General features: G+C 56.6%; 1 protein-coding gene across 1 annotated transcript; it reads left to right on the forward strand.

The window, feature by feature from the left end:
• Positions 1-3,386: 3,386 nt before the first annotated feature.
• MMP9 (matrix metallopeptidase 9) lies at positions 3,387-13,626 on the forward strand. Its single transcript, XM_054979429.1, has 13 exons — positions 3,387-3,631; positions 5,395-5,633; positions 5,976-6,124; positions 6,251-6,382; positions 6,575-6,748; positions 7,397-7,570; positions 7,937-8,110; positions 8,705-8,860; positions 9,238-9,457; positions 9,791-9,930; positions 11,827-11,977; positions 12,845-12,948; positions 13,109-13,626. Exons 1-13 carry the CDS (start codon positions 3,482-3,484, stop codon positions 13,216-13,218), a joined length of 2,073 nt encoding a protein of 690 aa, XP_054835404.1. The 5' UTR covers positions 3,387-3,481; the 3' UTR covers positions 13,219-13,626.
• Positions 13,627-17,111: the final 3,485 nt, after the last annotated feature.

Below are 17,111 nucleotides of genomic sequence, written 5' to 3' on the forward strand. Positions count from 1 at the left end.
CGCCAAGAGGTGAGTTGGGGTGAAGGACGAGGGAGTGGAGACCCCCTCCCTGTTTCCCACATGATCCAGGAAGCGCCCCCCCCCCGACACACTTGCTTGTCCTAGCTGAGTTTCACACTTCCTATGAGTTGGTGAACAAAACGCTGAGACAGCCACAGGAAGTGGCAAACCCTCAAGAGCTTGGCTCTGCGTTTCCTCCTCTTTAGAGAGAAGTGAGTGATTGGACACATTCACGGAAAAGAGGTCCGTCAGTGACTGCTAGAGATGGTGACTCCCCTGGCTAGGAGATGAGATCAGAGGGAGCTGGCCTCTGTGCCTTGTGGGGTGGCCCTCCAGGACAGGCGGCTGGCCAGTGTGCAAGACAAGATGCAGGACTGGATCGACCCCCAGCTTGACCCAGCCAGGCCGCTCTGGCGTAAGATGACCCTGCCAGGTCACACCAGTGGTCCGTCTGGTCCAGCAACCTGTTCCACACCGTGACTAAGTAGCTGCCCTGTAGGCACGGAGGCGAGGGTCTTCCCCTGCTGCCGCCTCCTAGCGCTCAGTCTCAGAGGGTGACTGCCTCTGAATATGGAGGCTCCCTTTACTCACCATGAATAACAGCCACCAATGGACCCATCCTCCATGCATCTGTCTACCATCCTTTTAAAGCCATCGGTGCCTGTGGCCATCGCTACATCACCCAGCAGTGAATCTTGTACTTTAATTACTTGTTAACTAAAGAAGTATTTCTATTTGTCGGCCTTACAAACTTTATTGGTGTCTGCAAAATCTAGTATGGTGGGAAAGGGAGAAAATCTCCTTCTATTTACTTTCTCCCTCCAATGCATAATTTTATAAACTTTTTATTATGCCCCCCCTGTCCCCAACCACCCTTTTCCTAGATGAAAAAGTCTTAGAATCTCCTGCCCTTTCTCATAGGAAATGGGCTCCCCCTAATCTTCTTGGTTACTCTCCCCCACACTGCTTCCAGCTCTGGCATATCCTTTCTGAGATTCAGCAGCCAGAACTGCACACATTGAGGCCGCATCATAGATCTATACAAGGGCATTATAACATTGGCCTTTTGATTCTCAGCCCCTTTCCTAATGCTCCCCAATGTGGAGTCGTTCTCTTTCACCACTACCACACACTGAGTCGAGATTTTCATCCACTATAAGCCCAGGATCTCTTTCAATCTTGTCTCAGGCAGTTCCAAAGCCATCAGCCTATATTTAAAGTCAAGATTTTTTGTTCCAACAGGTATCACATTTCAGTTACCAACACTGAACTTCATTTGGCTCAGTGCTGCTCACTCACCTAATTTTGATAGATCTTCTTGTACCTCTTCACAATCCATTTTGGTTTTCATCATCCTGAATAATTCTGTGTCATCAGCAAACTTGGCCCCTGCAGTGCTCACCCCCAATTTCAAACCATTTATGAACAAATAAAATGGCACCTGTCCAATCCCGACCCTTGAGGGGCTCCACTGCCCACTTCCCTCTTTGGCAAGAACTGCCTAAACTTTGCTTCCTGCCAATTAACCAACTTTTAATTCATGGGATGACCTGTCATCTTATCCCATGTTTCTTAAGCTTACTCAGGCAACTTGGGTGAGGTATCTTGCCAAAAGTCTTCTACCAGACCTCCCTTATCCACATGCTAGTTAAGCTGCTCAAAGAACTCCAAAAGGTTGGTGGGGCAGGCCTTCCCTTTGCCAGGCTGATTTTCCCTCCGCAGGCTTTGTGTCTTATAATTCTGTCTTTGATGACAGTTTCTACTAACTTGCTTGGGATAGACCCCTTTTTAAAAATTGGGGAGCCCAGTCCTCTAGCATGGAGACTGATCTTAGTGACCAGTTACATACGCCGGATAGTAGACCAACAATTTCATATCGGAGTTCCTTAAGAACCTTGAGGGCGATGCCCAGGGGACCTGGAGATGTATGCGTGTTCAGTTTCCCTCGTCGTCGTCTTAGAACTTCGTCTCTTGCCCCTTCCGTTTGATTCAGTTCTTCTTCCTGACTCCCGTTCTGGCATAGATATGTGGCCCACTTCTCCTACATGAAAATGGACACAAAGATGCCTGCATGGTAAACTCTGCCTTCTCCCCCCCGTTCCTTAAGCAACGATTTTTATTCCTTGGTCATCCAAAGACACCAAATGGCTCTCTGTCCAGTTTCCTGTTCCAGATACATTTGAAGGAATGCTTATTGTTTGTCTGAATGTTTTTGGCCATCTGATCCTCAGATCCTATTTTTGCTCACCTTATTGTCAACTTACAACCTGTGCTCCTTTCTATCCTCTCCAGTTCTGAAAACCTCGCACTTTTTAAAAGAAGCCTTTGTGGCTTCTTGACTTGGGTTGTTCACAACACAGGCTTCCTTTTAGACACGGCAGTACATTTCCTGACTTAAAGTGTATCTGGAACCCAAATAGTGCAGTTTTAAATAGTTTCCTGGATATATCTGACTATCTTAATTCCCACTTTTAACTTCCTCCCAATTAGTGCCCTCTTTTTTTGCAATTTCCCCTTTCGAAATTAAACGTGATTGTTTTGGACTTCGGGGGCAACCTTCTGTTGACATGAATGCTGAAGTAAACGGCATTGTGGTTGCCATTCCAAACAGTACAACATCAGAATGAACTTGGGCAGATCGTGGGGGGGGGGGCACGCAGGGACGAGCAACTGCTCAGTCAGCTCTCATGGCCCTGTCTTATGCACCCCAGGCAATGCAGGTGGCCCCTTTGGGGCCTGGAAGGGATCTTCCTCCAGGTCAGATAGGCCAGGGATCCTGGAGGGTTTTTTGCCTTCCTCTGGACATTGAAGAGAGATCACTGGGGGAGTGGGAGAGGGTAGCTGTGAATTTCCTGCACTGTGCAAGGGGCTGGACTAGATGTCCCCTGGGTACCTTCCAGCTGTATGTTTCTATGATCTCACACCCGGCTTGGAGCCCATCTCAGAACGAAGCTTAGGGTCACTACCAACCCAGCGGGTGCTGTGGCCAAGTGCTGCAAGGGAAGTCATGCATGCCATCTAAAGCCCTCACAACTGCAGCAGAAGACTCCTTGAAGGCCAGGAGATGCAGAGATTAGAAGGAATGACAAGAGTCCAAACAGAGTCTCAGTAAGGGATGGTTGGGGTGAAGGAGGAGGGACACTTCTCCCCTCTTTTCCTGAAGACGAGCATGAGCCAGGCACACAAAAACACACACTCACACTCACACACACACACACCCCACACTGGGTTTCACACATCCGGTGGGTTAGTAAACAAAGTATTGAGACAGCCACAGGAAGTGGCAAACCCCCAGGAGCTTAGCTCTGCGTTTCCTCCTCTTTCCAGAGAGAAGTGAGTGACTCCTGGGGTGGGGGGTGACTCACCCGTTCCCTCCCAAGACTATAAATGGTCCCAGGATCGCTGGGAGCAGCAGACGGCTCCCGAAAACCCACCCGCTCCAGGCCCAGAGGACTGCACTGTTGCCAGCGCCCGCGCAGACATGGGGCTAGCCTGCCTGGCTCCCTTCCTCCTGGGGCTGCTGTCCCTGGGCTGCCCCACTTGGGCTGTCCCGCTCCAGACCCACGAGCCAGTCGTCATCTCCTTCCCTGGGGAGCTGGTCAGTGAGGTGACGGATGTGGAGCTGGCAAACGTAAGTTCTTGTGCCGGGGTGGGGGGGCCCAGAGCCCCAGGCCCCTCTGCTTGAAGTGGGGGCATGCGAGAGCTGGAGCCCCCACTGGATCCGGCGGGCTCTGTGTGAGGGGGGGGGAAATGGGGCTCCATCTCTGGGGGAACCAGGGGGATTTCCACGTGCAGGTGTGTATCGATGGACCACTGCTGGTGGGACAGGGTGTGTGTCTTGTGGACATCAAACAGTCAGGATGGTTGCAGGGGGGGCGGGGGCGGGTGGGGGGCTCTGACTGAATCCAAGTTCAGAGTTGGCAGGTTTCTCTGCAGCTTCCTCAAAGTCACACCTGATGTGCGCAAGCGTCCTCTTTAGTTCCTGACGAAACACCTGTCAGTGGCTCTTTGGGCTGGGTTCCATCCACATGCCGATGACATGCCAAGAGGGCTGCTGATGCTCAGGGGAAATGTTGGCTGGCGTTAAAATGTGGAATCCAGCCCCATCCAAGCTCTCTGTGTGCCCGGTTTGGAGTAGTTTCCTTTGTGTTTGATGAGAGAGTGATGGGGGCCAGGCGGGCCAGGCTGTCAAGGACCCCCCTCTCTACCAGCATGAGATGCTGTGCCTTACAGTGGGTAACCCTGACCTGGATGGCCCAGGCAAGCCCCGTCTCAGCAGAGCTTGTGAGCTCTTGGCTTCGGTTAGTAGTTGGACAGGACAGGAGAGACCACCAGGGTCGATGCTATGCAGAGGCAGGCAAAGGCAGATCGCCTCGGTTAGTCTCTTGCCTTGAAAACCCCAGCAGGGGTTGCCATAAGGCAGCTACAACTTGGCGGCCCTTTTCACCACCACCAGGTCACATGCAATTGTGGGCTGCATATTTGCACGTTAGCAAAGAGTCCAGTAGCACCTCTAAGACTAACCAACTTTATTGTAGCATAAGCTTTCGAGAACCACAGCTCTCTTTGTCAGATGCATCTGACGAAGAAAGCTGTGGTTCTCGAAAGCTGATGATGCATCTGACTAAAAGAGCTGTGGCTCTCGAAAGCTTATGCTACAGTAAAGGTAGTTAGTCTTAAAGGTGCTACTGGACTCTTTACTATTTTGCAACTACAGACTAACACGGCTCACTCCTCTGAATATTTGCACGTGATACCTTTTAGGAGTGGGGATAGCGATAGTAGGAAATCTATTTATCCGAACAACAAAAAGCCTCTGAAAAGGAGAGTTGCAGATGGGGTTCGCCTCAGACATCAAAAATGTACATGAACAGGCAGAGAGAAAAAATGCTTTGCACCCAGTGGGTCAGAAGACCCTCAAAAGTGAGGGATGGGCATGGGTCTGAGGGGTTCTACACGGAGGGCAACTGGACGCAGGATGAGAACAGACCCCTTCGCAGCAGCAGGCGCTCGTGCAGGGCTGGCCTCCTGGCTGCGCGCCTCTGGTTTACACCCCTGCAGTGGGAAGGAAACCCAGGATGCCAATTAGGTCCAACTTGAATAGGTTTGAGTTTGCTGATAGATTCTAGTTCAGCGATTCCATTTTGGTGCACCTTCCATTTGGCGTTTTCATGTTGCAACTGGTGACTTTCAGGGTCGGCAGCAGCCGCGCCCTTGGAGACGGAAGTGTCTCCCTGGTGTGGAGGAAGGACGCAGGTCCACAGGCCCATCTTGCATTTCACAACCTCAGCACTCCAAAGATATGTTTTCTCTGCCTCCCCTGCCCGCTTTCTGTCCGCGCATGCCTGCCCCTCTCTCCCTACCTCATTTGATGCCCGCATTCTTCCCCCCCAGCGCTACCTCCAGCGTTTTGGCTATTTCCAAGAGACGGAGATGGCCGGAGGCGGCAGTCAGGTGACTCTGGCCTCTGCCCTCAAGAAGATGCAGCGGCAGCTGGGCCTGAAGGAGACGGGGCAGCTGGACCCCCCCACCATTGATGCCATGCGAGCGCCTCGCTGCGGAGTTCCAGACGTTGGCGGCTTCCAGACTTTCCAGGGGGACCTCAAGTGGGACCACACGGACATCACCTACCAGTGGGTTCCTGCGCATCTCAGCCCCAGAGCCCTTCTGCACAGAACGTGGCCCTTGGCCCATCCCTTCTCAGCGTCTGTGCACAGAAGCCGGGGGGGGGGCAGAGCCAGGCGACGGCCAGTCCCGCCCCCCGCTGCCACCACTGTGGGGGCCGCGCTGCAGGCCGGCGTCTGGCGCGGACCTCCGGAACACCTGGGGCTGCTCGGATCCGGATCTCTGCACAGAGCGATCCGGGCTGCTGCACCAGGTGGCCATTTGGCCCGCCCCCGCCCCCCCCCCCGCCCCCAAGCTGGCTCTACCACGTTCTGTCGGCGGTGCTCTTGACGTGGGTCTCCTTCCCCCAGAGTGCTGAACTACTCGCCTGATCTGGACCCCTCCATCATCGAGGACGCCTTCGAAAGGGCCTTCAAGGTGTGGAGCGATGTGACCCCCCTCACCTTCACGCGCAAGGAGAGCGGGGAGGTCGACATCGAGATCCGCTTCGGGACTGGAGGTTGGTGTGTGCGGGCGGGGGTGGGCGGGCGGGGAGGCAGCACCTGGAAGGAGGCGCCTGGGGAGGCGCAAAGGCAGCCCCCCCCCCCCCCCGGAGCGCGGAGCCTGAGCCTCTTTCTGCCTCCAGAACACGGCGACGGCTACCCCTTTGACGGCAAAGACGGGCTGCTGGCCCACGCCTTCCCCCCGGGCAAAGACCGGTTCAGCGGAGACGCCCACTTCGACGACGACGAGTTCTGGACTCTGGGCACCGGGATCGGTGAGGCGGGCTCCGCTTGAGGAGTGGGGCTCCAGCCCTCGGCTGCTCTCCACGGCCGGCCCCTGGGAGGGAGGGAGGGAGGGGGGCCAAGCCAGGCCGGGCGGGCGGGCTGGCCGAGCCTCTCCCCGGGGAGCGCCCGCCCTCCGTCCGCTGGCTCTGACCCGCCGTGTCTCCTTGTCTCCCGCCGGGCAGTGGTGAAGACCTCCTACGGGAACGCCGACGGGGCCCTCTGCCGCTTCCCCTTTGTCTTCGAGGGCAAGTCCTACTCCACCTGCACCACAGAGGGGCGCTCCGACGGCCGGCCCTGGTGCGCCACCACAGCCAACTTCGACCAGGACAAGCTCTACGGGTTCTGCCCCAGTGAACGTGAGTAAGAGCGGCCTGTGGAGGGGCGGGTGTGGGGAAGCGGGAGGCGTCCTCCGTCCCAGCAGGAGAGCCCCCGGCCCCGGCCTGCTGCGCGCTCCCCTCCGCGGGGAGTGAGGCGGGACGGAAGGGGCCGGGGTGGCGCTGCGGGGCGTCCGGGCTGAGCAGCCCTCCGCCTTCGCTCGTGGGGCAGAGGCTGGAGGGGAGGAGGGAGCGGGACGGCGCGGCCAGGGAGGTGCCCGGTCTGCTCGGCGGGGCTGCCTGCCCGGGCCCTCTCTCTGGGAGCGTCCCCTCTCCCTGCGGGAACGAGGTTGGGGGCAGAAGGGGAGGGGAGCGGGGAGAGGCAGGCTGCGGGACCTCGCTCGGGCCATGCGCAAGCGGGGAGGCTCTCGCTACTGGGGCAGGGGACTGGAAGGCGAGTGGGGGGGGGCCCTCTGGGCAGTCGGCAAAGCTAGCCCAGCAGCACACGACAAGCGCCTTGCGGCCCCCTCACGCTGGCCCTCGTGGGCAAAGAGCAGCCACTCGCCCGGAGGGTCCTCGACTGCCCGGACTGCCCTGGTGCAGCCCCGGCCGGCCTGGCTCTGGATCGTGAAGGCGGCCCGCTGCCTTCCACGTGAGCCAGGCTCCCCCCCCCCCGCCTTCGCTCCCCAGTGCTCTACACGTACGGAGGGAACAGCGGCGGCGACAAGTGCGTCTTCCCCTTCGTCTTCGACGGTGACTCGTACGACGGCTGCACCACAGAGGGGCGCTCCGACGGCTACCGCTGGTGCGCCACCACCGACAACTTCGACCGCGACAAGAAATACGGCTTCTGCCCCCGCCGAGGTAGGGGCCGGACGGGGTCGCGAGAGGCGCCGGGACTCCGGACCGCCGAGATGGGCGCTGGCCGGCGGGGGGGCTCGTGGAGGGAGGCGGCGCGTCCTGCCTCCTTCTGCCGGGGAGGAGCCTTGGCATTGCGGCTGGGCAGCTGAGCCCTGGCACGGGGCTGGCAAAACAGATGCCCTCCCGAGCCGGGCCCCGGCTGCCCTCTGTACCCTGTGGCGTTGCCTACAGCCGCTTGCCGAGGGCTTGCCAGCTTGTGGCCCGCTGGCTCCCTGCCGCGGCCGGCATGCCTCCTGGGTTGACGTGCTGCGCGCGGGGCCCGGCGGAGGGACCTCTGCTGGCCGGTGCTCACTGCCCGCTCCTCCGCAGACACCGCCGTGCTCGGCGGGAACTCCCCGGGCGAGCTGTGCGTCTTCCCCTTCACCTTCCTGGGCCAGTCGTACAGCGCCTGCACCTCCGAGGGACGCGCCGACGGGAAGCTCTGGTGCGCCACCACCAGCAACTACGACACCGACGCCAAGTGGGGCTTCTGCCCGGACAGAGGTTGGTGCCTCCCTTGACCGGGCGTTCCTTCCTCGCTGCGGCGGGCAGCCCAGTCGTGGCGCCCCCGGCCGGGGCAGCCTGCCGCACTCAGCGCAGCGCAGTGGCCCAGCCTCAGCCCCCAGCCCTGGTTGGGGAGAGCGCTTGCGGGGGGGGGGGCATGGACCCAGGGGGGCGGGGGACCCCAGGGCGTGGGTGGGGCAGCAGCTGCGGCCACGCGGAGCTCAACAGGCCTTCGGCCTGAGCCTCTCATGGGGGGTGCTTGGCAGTTCAGAGAGGGCCCCCACTTGGGTTGACAACCTCCAGGTGAGGGCTGGAGATCTGCCTGCATTACAAGCGATCTCCCGGCTACAGAGAGCCGTTCCCCTGGAGAAAGCGGAGGCTTCTGTGACCTCTACGGCGTTGAACCCCACTGAGGCCCCGCCCCTTCTCAAACTCCGCCCTCCGCAGGCTCCACCCCGGCTCTCCAGGAATGTCCGAGCCTGGCATTGGCGACCGCAGCCTCAGTGGAGCTGCTGTGGGGGCGGGGAGGGCAGACCCCTCCCCCCTCCCTCCCTCCCTCCCTCCCCCCTGCTGCAGCTGTTGGGTGCCTTGCAGGGTACAGCCTCTTCCTGGTCGCTGCTCACGAGTTTGGCCACTCACTGGGCTTGGACCACTCCAGTGTGCAGGAGGCCCTGATGTATCCCATGTACAGCTACCTGGCGGATTTCCACCTGCACTCAGACGACGTGGCCGGCATCCAGTCCCTCTATGGTGAGTGGAAACATGCCCCCCCGCTGCCCCCCCCACACACACAGTTGGGATTTTGCGTTATGACTCTTCATTTAACTGAAAGCTGCCTGATGAACCAGTTCCTGGCTGACAAATGCCTACACTCAACAGTGCAGAGAAGGGGAGGAATCCTTCCCTGGAAGCGCTCTTCCCACCTTGGAGACACGGACTGGCGCCTGGCCCTCCCCACCCCGGCATGCAGCAGCCACTGCTATGATGGGTGGCGTGGCCTCGTGTGGCGCACCAGCTGCTCCCACCCCTGTTGAGCCTTCCCTGAGCCCACGCCCTTGGCAGCAGGACTCCTGCACCACGCCAGCCCCTTTTCCTGACTGGCCACCGCCCTTGCTTCTCACCACCAGGTTCCAGGACTGGGCCCAGCCCCCCCACTCAGAGGCCCCCCACTCAAAGCCCAGAGGTCCCCATCCAAACCACCACGGAGCCTGATGACACGTCCACCTCAGGCGAGGACAGTGCTGTGACAGAGTTCACCCCCGTGGTACCCACCAGTGATGCCTGCAAAGTCCACGGCTTTGATGCAGTGACTGAGATCAAGAAGGAACTGTACCTCTTCAAGGACGGGTGAGGGACAGGGCGTGTGTGTGCATGCGTGCATGCGTGCGTGCGTGCAGGGGGTGGAGTGTGGGGAGCTGCAGGTAGGAAGAGCTGCATGTGAGAGAGATGGGGGGGCATGTCTGTCCAGACTATGTCAGGAGAAAGGCGGTGGGATATTTAAATGTCCTAAATAAATCTATAAATCGATGAATGGTGTGTGTACTTTTCTATACTTGCGTAGCTTGGGAAGTGGCAGCTAGTGGGGGGGGGCGGTTTCAGAGGAGGCTCAGGGGAATCCCCCCCTCTCCCAGCAGAGCTTCTTCCAACTCACAGCCACTTTGTTGCTCCCTCCCTTCCCAGGCAATACTGGACGAAGCCCGCAGCAGGAACTGGGCCGATCCAAGGCCCTCTGCGGATCCGGGACACTTGGCCAGCCCTCCCCAATGTGATTGATGCGGCCTTCCAGGACAAGCTGACCAAGAAGCTCTTCTTCTTCTCCGGTGCGTGGCCTTGCAGGGCTCTCTCCCCAGCTCCTGGGGATCTGACCCAAGGATGTCTGAGTCAGGCTCAAAGCAGACCGGCTGCCGCCATGCTGGAATGCGTCGTCCACACCATAAGCGAAGAGTCGGGAGGGCAAAGAGCCCCCCAGGCTGCCCTCACTGAGCACGTCCCCCTCCTGGGTCCTGCTGCTCTCCTCCTTACTTACCTGCCCCCCCCCAGCAATGAGGTGGCCTCAGGGGGGCTGCAGCCTTCAGACCCTCCCTCCCTCCCTCCACTGCCCCTTCTTTGCGGGGCAGGTAGCAGGGGCTGGATTGCTCATTGGTGGGAGGGGGCAGCAGCAGAGACAGGAGGGCTTGGCCCTGTGGGCTCCTAAATGAGATGGGCAGGAACACCTTCCCTGGGGGCAGCCCAGGCCTCGGCCGAGCCAGAGGGCCCCGCCACGTAGGAGCCACAAAACACTACGTCTGGTGAGACCCTCACTCTTGGCAGCCAAGCAGTGGCTGTGACGACAGAACTATTAATATTCTTTGCATTGCTATCTTAAGGGGGGGCTGTCCAACGTTCCAATGCAGCAAGCAAACTTTGGAATGGCTCAGGAAGAAACAGAGCGCTGTCTCCATGCAGAGTCTGTTTGTAGGCTTCAAACTTTAGTGGAGGAAGAAATGTCTGCAGAGCAGCTATGTTAGACACATGCCTTGTGGGTCAATGGAGGAGGAAAAATCCTCATTCCAGACGTGTTTTGTGAGTTCCCACTGGGAACTCGGGTCCTTGAAATGCAGGGGCCCGAATCCAATCAGGTCTGCTGCACACAAAGAGAGGGGACTTTTGCCTTCCCTCTATACCATGACAGCCAGTTTGGTGTAGTGGTTAAGAGCAGCAGGACTCTAATCTGGAAAGCCAGGTTTGATTCCCCACTCCTCCGCTTGAAGCCAGCTGGGGGACCTTGGGTCACTCACAGCTCTCTCAGAGCTCTCTCAGCTGCACCCACCTCACAGGGTGGTTGTTGTTGTGGGGATAATAATAACACACTTTGTAAACTGCTCTGAGTGGGTGTTAAGAGGTCCTGAAGGGCGGTATATAAATTATTATTATTATTTCTGACCTGACAAGCACCAGCCCTGGGGAGCTATTACTTGGCCTGCTGGAGAAACCCATGTATACCCCCATCAGTACAAGCGGTGCCCCCAGTGAGATAACTGGGGATGTTTCAGGTTGGGAAAATGGTGCCTGGGGGGCAGGCATACCCCCTCCCATGGGCCTAATCCATGTTCCCTAACATGCTGGGGAACTTTGTTCCCAGGCACACATATTAGTTGTGGCAAATCTAGTCACAATCCGAGCATTTTGTCCTGTGTGGCTGGGCCCTCACCTCAGTTCAGCTTCCCCCACACTGCACAGTCCAGATTCCGGAGCCCGACGGATGGGTCACCGGCAGCCCTACAGGTTTTCCCCCAGGGCCCCCATCCCCGCCTCTGGCCCAGTCAGGGTGCATCTGGCTGTCGATGGCTCCTTTGAGTCGGGTGTAAACTTCCTTGGCCTGTCAAGGGAAGTCACAGAAGAAAGTGGTGATCCTGGGGCAGAAAACGTTCTCTGGGGGGGGGGGGTGTGAAGGGAAGGCAATGATTCTGCAACCTGCAAACTGCTACCCTCCAGGTGTGACTTGGAAGTGGCCGGCCAAGGTCCTTTGGTGCAACCCCACCCCAGCTGAGCTGGCAGACTCCAAGTTCCTTGGCACCTGACCGCCAGTTGCTTCACAGGACCCAAGTGCCTCCAGCCACAGCCCCGTGGGGCCCTTCCTACGGCCCGCAGCGGCCCTGACGGGTGGCAGCAAGCTGGGCTGCAAGGCCCATGAGCCAGCTGTGGGCAAAAGATGCAGTGTTGATTCTGTTCTGCAGGCCAGCGCTTCTGGGTGTACCAGGGGGCAAGAGTTTTGGGCCCACGGAGCATCGAGAAGCTGGGCATTGGCAGAGACGTGCCGAGAATCTTTGGGGCTCTGCAGCGAGGCCGTGGCAAAGTCCATCTCTTCAGTGGAGACAAGTTCTGGAGGTACTAAGAGGGGTCATCTAGTCAAGCCCCTTGCCCAGTGCTACCCCTACGCCAGCATTGCCCAGACCATAGCATGCCTCTAGCACAGGGCAGAAGGAAGGGGGCAGGGGGCATGTGGAGCAAGTCACGCATGCCTGTGAGTCGAGCAAGCCAGTCTCCCCTGGGTCTGCTAGCCAGCCAACTTGGGGAATCCTTCCCCAACCCAGACCCAGCTTCCCCAACAGCACCTGCTTTGCCTGCAGAAGGTCTGAAGGTCAGTCCCTGCCACCTCAGGAAGTGGATGTTGGGAACGACCCTTTTCTGTTAATGCCCTGGAGACCCACGGCCAGTCAGAGCATGCCCGGTTTGGCTAGATGCCTCCAGAGATGGCACCCACACCTGGCCTCGAGGAGAGGCATGAGCAACCCTCCCGAGGAGTCCTCCTGAGAGGGAAGCCGGTTGAGGGGGATGGCTCTGCAGCCTCCTGCCATGCGTCTGGGGAAATGCTGTGGTTCAGGGGAAGAGCATTTGTTTGGCATGCAGAAGGTACCGGGTTCAGCGCTTGGCCTCTCCGTTTAGAGGACCTTCTGATGTGAAAGACCCTTCTCTCTGGGAGACCCCGGAGAGCCACTGCCAGTCTGAGTAGAGAATATTGATTTATTTTGATTGACCAAAGTGGGTCTGATTCAGTACGAGGCAGCTGCCATGCGCTCATGAGAACATGGGAAACCCCACGAAACACAGAGTGGCCCCCTTTGACCCCCGTGGGCCACCTCTGTGGCTTCAGAGCAGAACCAGGATGTCCTTGTGCGGGACTGGGGAGGGGAGGAGGGGGAAGAGGAGCCCCTCTGCTCCGCCACTCTCGCTCCCTTCCGCTTCCTTCTCCAGGCTGGACATCAAAGCTGAGCGGGTGGATAAAGACTCCCCTCGCCGCACGGATGATGTCTATGCTGGGATCCCTCTTGACTCTCAGACTATCTTCTCATACCAAGGTAAGGGGGCTGGGCAGAGGAAGGGGAGGGTGCCCGTGACACGGCAGCCGGGGCCCTATGCCCTATGCAGCCACTGGGCTGAGCCCAGCACGCTCCTCTCGTAACGGAGGGGGTCTCCTTTGCTGCTCCCCTTGCTAACTGCCCTCTCTCCATCCACCAGGCAAGTTCTACTTCTGCCAGGACCCCTTCTGCTGGCAAATGACACCCCGCCTCCAAGTGGACCGGGTGGGCTACCTGAAGTATGATGTCCTGAAGTGTCCTGAAGAGTAGGGCTGGACCCCAGCCCCAGGGACCCGCCCCAGGGACCCGACGGCAACTGCTGCAGGCGACTGGTGCCAGCCGTGAGCCGATAAGGGACACTTGCCCAGGCGGAGGCTGCGGTAGAGCCAACTCCCCAGCTCCCGTGCCTCTTCTGCCACCTGCCAGCTTACCCCGAGCCATCTGTTTTCACAAAAACCTGCTGGTGCAGAGGCAGACAGCCTGCTTGGTCACAGTCCTGCTGCAATGTGCAAAGGACTCTCTGGACTTGGGGGCAAGAGGGGGAGTTTCCCAGTGGCCAATGAAGACTCCATCTCACACACACACACACACACACACACACAGCCCCCTCCCATCTCTCTCATGTGGCAGCTTTTGCATATGGCACATTTGAAATAAAGCGACTCTTGCCCACTGAAAGTGCTGCCTGTTCTGGGAGGGGCGGGTGGGGACCGGGCAGGAGGAACTCCGGAGCCTGTTGAGGTGAAGTGGGCTCCCAGTTGGGGTGGGGGAGTGTGCGGGTTGCTCTTCTCTTCATGCAAGGCCCGTCTCCAACTCTGGGTAGGCTGGGAAAAGGAAAAGGGAAGACAAGGTCATTCTCCACCTCCAGTGAAGAGGGTGAAGATAGCGAAGCTACACCTTTAACACCAATTCCATATTCCGGCTGATGGATGAGTGTGTGTCAAAGGGTGCTGAAAGATCTCGCAATTTCGGCCTGAAACCAGACTGAGGGCAATTGAGGAGAAGAGAGACCAAGTTTTAGAACTAACAGACAAACTGAAAAGTCTCCAGGTCTCCAGGTCAACTTGGCATACACCTGAGGGCTCTTAAGAAACTCAAATGTGAAACTGTAGATCTACTAACCCATGGGTCATCGCTAAAATCACCCTTCAGTCCATGCCAGAGGACTGGAAAATAGCAAATGTCACACAGATTTTTTTAAAAAGCAGTCCGGAGGGAATCTAGGGAATTACAATCCAATTAGCTCAACATCTGTTCCAGATAAATTAGTAGAAACTGTTATTAAATATAAATTATTAAGCACATTGAGGAACAACGCCCGCTGAGAGAAAAATCTACGTGACCTGGGTGGAGGGAAGTCCCACCTTGTGTTTCAGTAAGAAAAGCACACTATAAACAAAAAAGGAAGCAAACAAACAAAATACCGCACCGACCTTCTGGAGTTCTTTGAGCAGGTTTACAGGGCAGTGGAAAAGGGCCACTTTCAGTTTGGTGCAGTGGTTAAGAGCAGCAGGACTCTAATCTGGAGAGCCGGGTTTGATTCCCCACTTAAAGCCACTTTGGATCAGACACAGCTCTTTCAGAGCTCTCTCAGCCCCACCCACCTCACAGGGCGATTGTTGTTGTGGGGATAATAATGACATGCTCTGTAAACCGCTCTGAGTGGGCATTAAGTTGTCCTGAAGGGCGGTATATAAATTGAATGTTATTATTATTATCATTATTACTTGGACATTCAAAAGTCTTTTGGTAAAGTTCTTTGCTAAAGGCTCCTGAGCAAGCTTAGCAGTCAAGCAATAAGAGGACAGGCCCTCTTAGGGATTAAAAATGGGTTAAATGACTGGAAGCAATGGAGCAGGCATCAATGGAGATTTCTTGTAATGGAGGGAAGTAAGCCCTGAAGGGCCACAAAGGTTGGTATTGTGGCTAAAGCTATTTAATTAATTTCATAATTGGCTTGGAATGGGGGGTGAGCAAAGTTTGAGGATGGCCCCAAATTATTTAGGTGGAAACTAAAGTGCTTTGTGAAGCTTCAGGAGGATCTCTCTAAATTGGGCGAGTGGGAAACGACATGGGCAGATGCCACTCTGGTAAGGTCAAGGGGGTCCCCTGGGCAAGCACCGAGTCATTACTGACCCATGGGGGGACGTTTGTTATGGGGTGGTTTGCCATTGCCTTCCCCAGTCATCTACACTTTACCCCCAGGAAACTGGGTACTCATTTCACCAACCTCGGAAGGATGGAAGGCTGAGTCAACCTTGAGCCGGCTGTCCGAATCCGGCTTCCGCCAGGATCGAACTCAGGTTGTGAGCGGAGCTTGGGCTGCAGTACTGCCGCTTACCACTCTGCGCTACGGGGCTCTGTGCAACTCTATTACACTTACCCAAATACAGCCAACTCCATGCTGAGGATTATTAGGAGAGGAACTGAAAACAAAACAACCAATTCTACATAGATCTGTGGTGTGGCCTCATTGGGAGGGCTGTGTGCAGTTCTGGCCTTCGTATCTCAAAAAAGACATTGCAGAGCTGGAAGCAGCGCCGAGGGGGGCACCCAAGAGGACTGGGTGGCGGGGGGGTCAGAGCCTCTTTCCTGTGAGGAGAGGCTTCAGAATCTGGTACTTTTCCGTTTAGAAAAGGGATGACTAAGGTGGGGGGGCTGGAAGAGGTGTATAAAATGATGCATGGAGCGATAACGGGCCTTTCTGCATCCCATAATACTAGGATTTGGGGGCACCCAATAATGTTGAAGGGAGATAGCTTCAGGCTGGACCAAAGGAAATGCTATTTTACTTGCTGAGTAAGTAAACTCTGGAATTCAGGCTTGATTTGATCTATTACCCACTTATTTGTCTTTTTGGCTGTCCATGGCATCTGCAAAATGAATATAAAAATACTACTTATATTCTAACAACTTACCATTATCCATAAATAATAACTATATTGATCACAAACAATTGCATATCAGTCCCTGGCAGTTAGATCCCCAAGCTTCCCACAGTTAACACGCAGGTGTTCCAGCTGAAGTAACTTTATTAGAGATCCATGCGGTACAAGGTGCTCAGACAGTGGAATTGGCAGAAGTGACACATGTGGGGCTATCAATGTTATTTATAGGGAATATTCCCGCCTTTGGGAAAGAAGACCCTTAACAGGGGGTGGGGGTGGGGGTGGGGTGAGCCATTGTTTTAGAGCAGACAGTGAGAAAGATAAACTTATCTTTGGTGCTCAGCCAGTTTCAGCTGGCAGTCAAGGACACTGGCTCAGCGGAGCAAGAAAGAGAAAGTAAACATTTGCGAGATAACCTGCTGGCATTGCAGCAAGAAAGAACTTCCCACACTCTCCGAGACCAGAGGCAGGGCCAGGATACAATCGTGGCAGATATGCAGGAGGCATATATGACCACACAGAAGCCGTACTGTACAATATGCATAATACGCGACAAACCACAGAGGCAGTTCCTGGGGCTCAAGACTCGTCCAAATCTTTCTTCAGACTTCCTGACTTGTCGACAAATTATCCTCTCATTGGTTCACAATGCAAAAACTGATTATTTCCACAGCAATATTAACTCCAATACTAGCAATTCTTCTTAAATCCTTAAATATAAAATTTCTACCTGTCAGGGCTTGCCGCGGCTGCCGCTGGGCGTGGCACTGGGCGGTCTGCTCCTGACGTCACAGGGGGGCCAGGGACTCTGCAGGACCCTGCTCTGTGGAAGGAGGGGCGGTATACCTCACCCAGACTCCCTCTCAGTCCACTCGCCGGCCTGCTCAGCCTGGCCTGCTTACCCTCTGCGTCCTCCTTCATCTCCTCCTTCCAGAACTCTCCTCCAAGCCTCCACCCTTGCATTCTACTGCTCTCACTCCACATCATCACTCGTCACTCACACCCACCACCCCAGAGCTCTTCCCAGCCACCCTTTATAGGGTTTCCTCTCTCTGCCCCGCCCTCCTTCTAGGCTTGTTCCTTCTCCTGACCGGGCCCAGCTGTGCGTCCCTCCAGGTGTTTCCCTCCAACCACTAATCCCTCCTGGGCTCCTTTGCTTTGCTGGTAGGGTGGGGTTGAGTGCAAGCCATCCCCAGCTGAGGGCTCGGCCTTGCTCACGAGGAGCTGCCCCAGCCAGCCTCCGTGCTATTGGGCTTGCCTGGCCTTGCTCACGAG

The sequence above is a fragment of the Eublepharis macularius genome, chromosome 5 (assembly GCF_028583425.1).
Source record: "Eublepharis macularius isolate TG4126 chromosome 5, MPM_Emac_v1.0, whole genome shotgun sequence".
Lineage (NCBI taxonomy): Eukaryota > Metazoa > Chordata > Lepidosauria > Squamata > Eublepharidae > Eublepharis > Eublepharis macularius.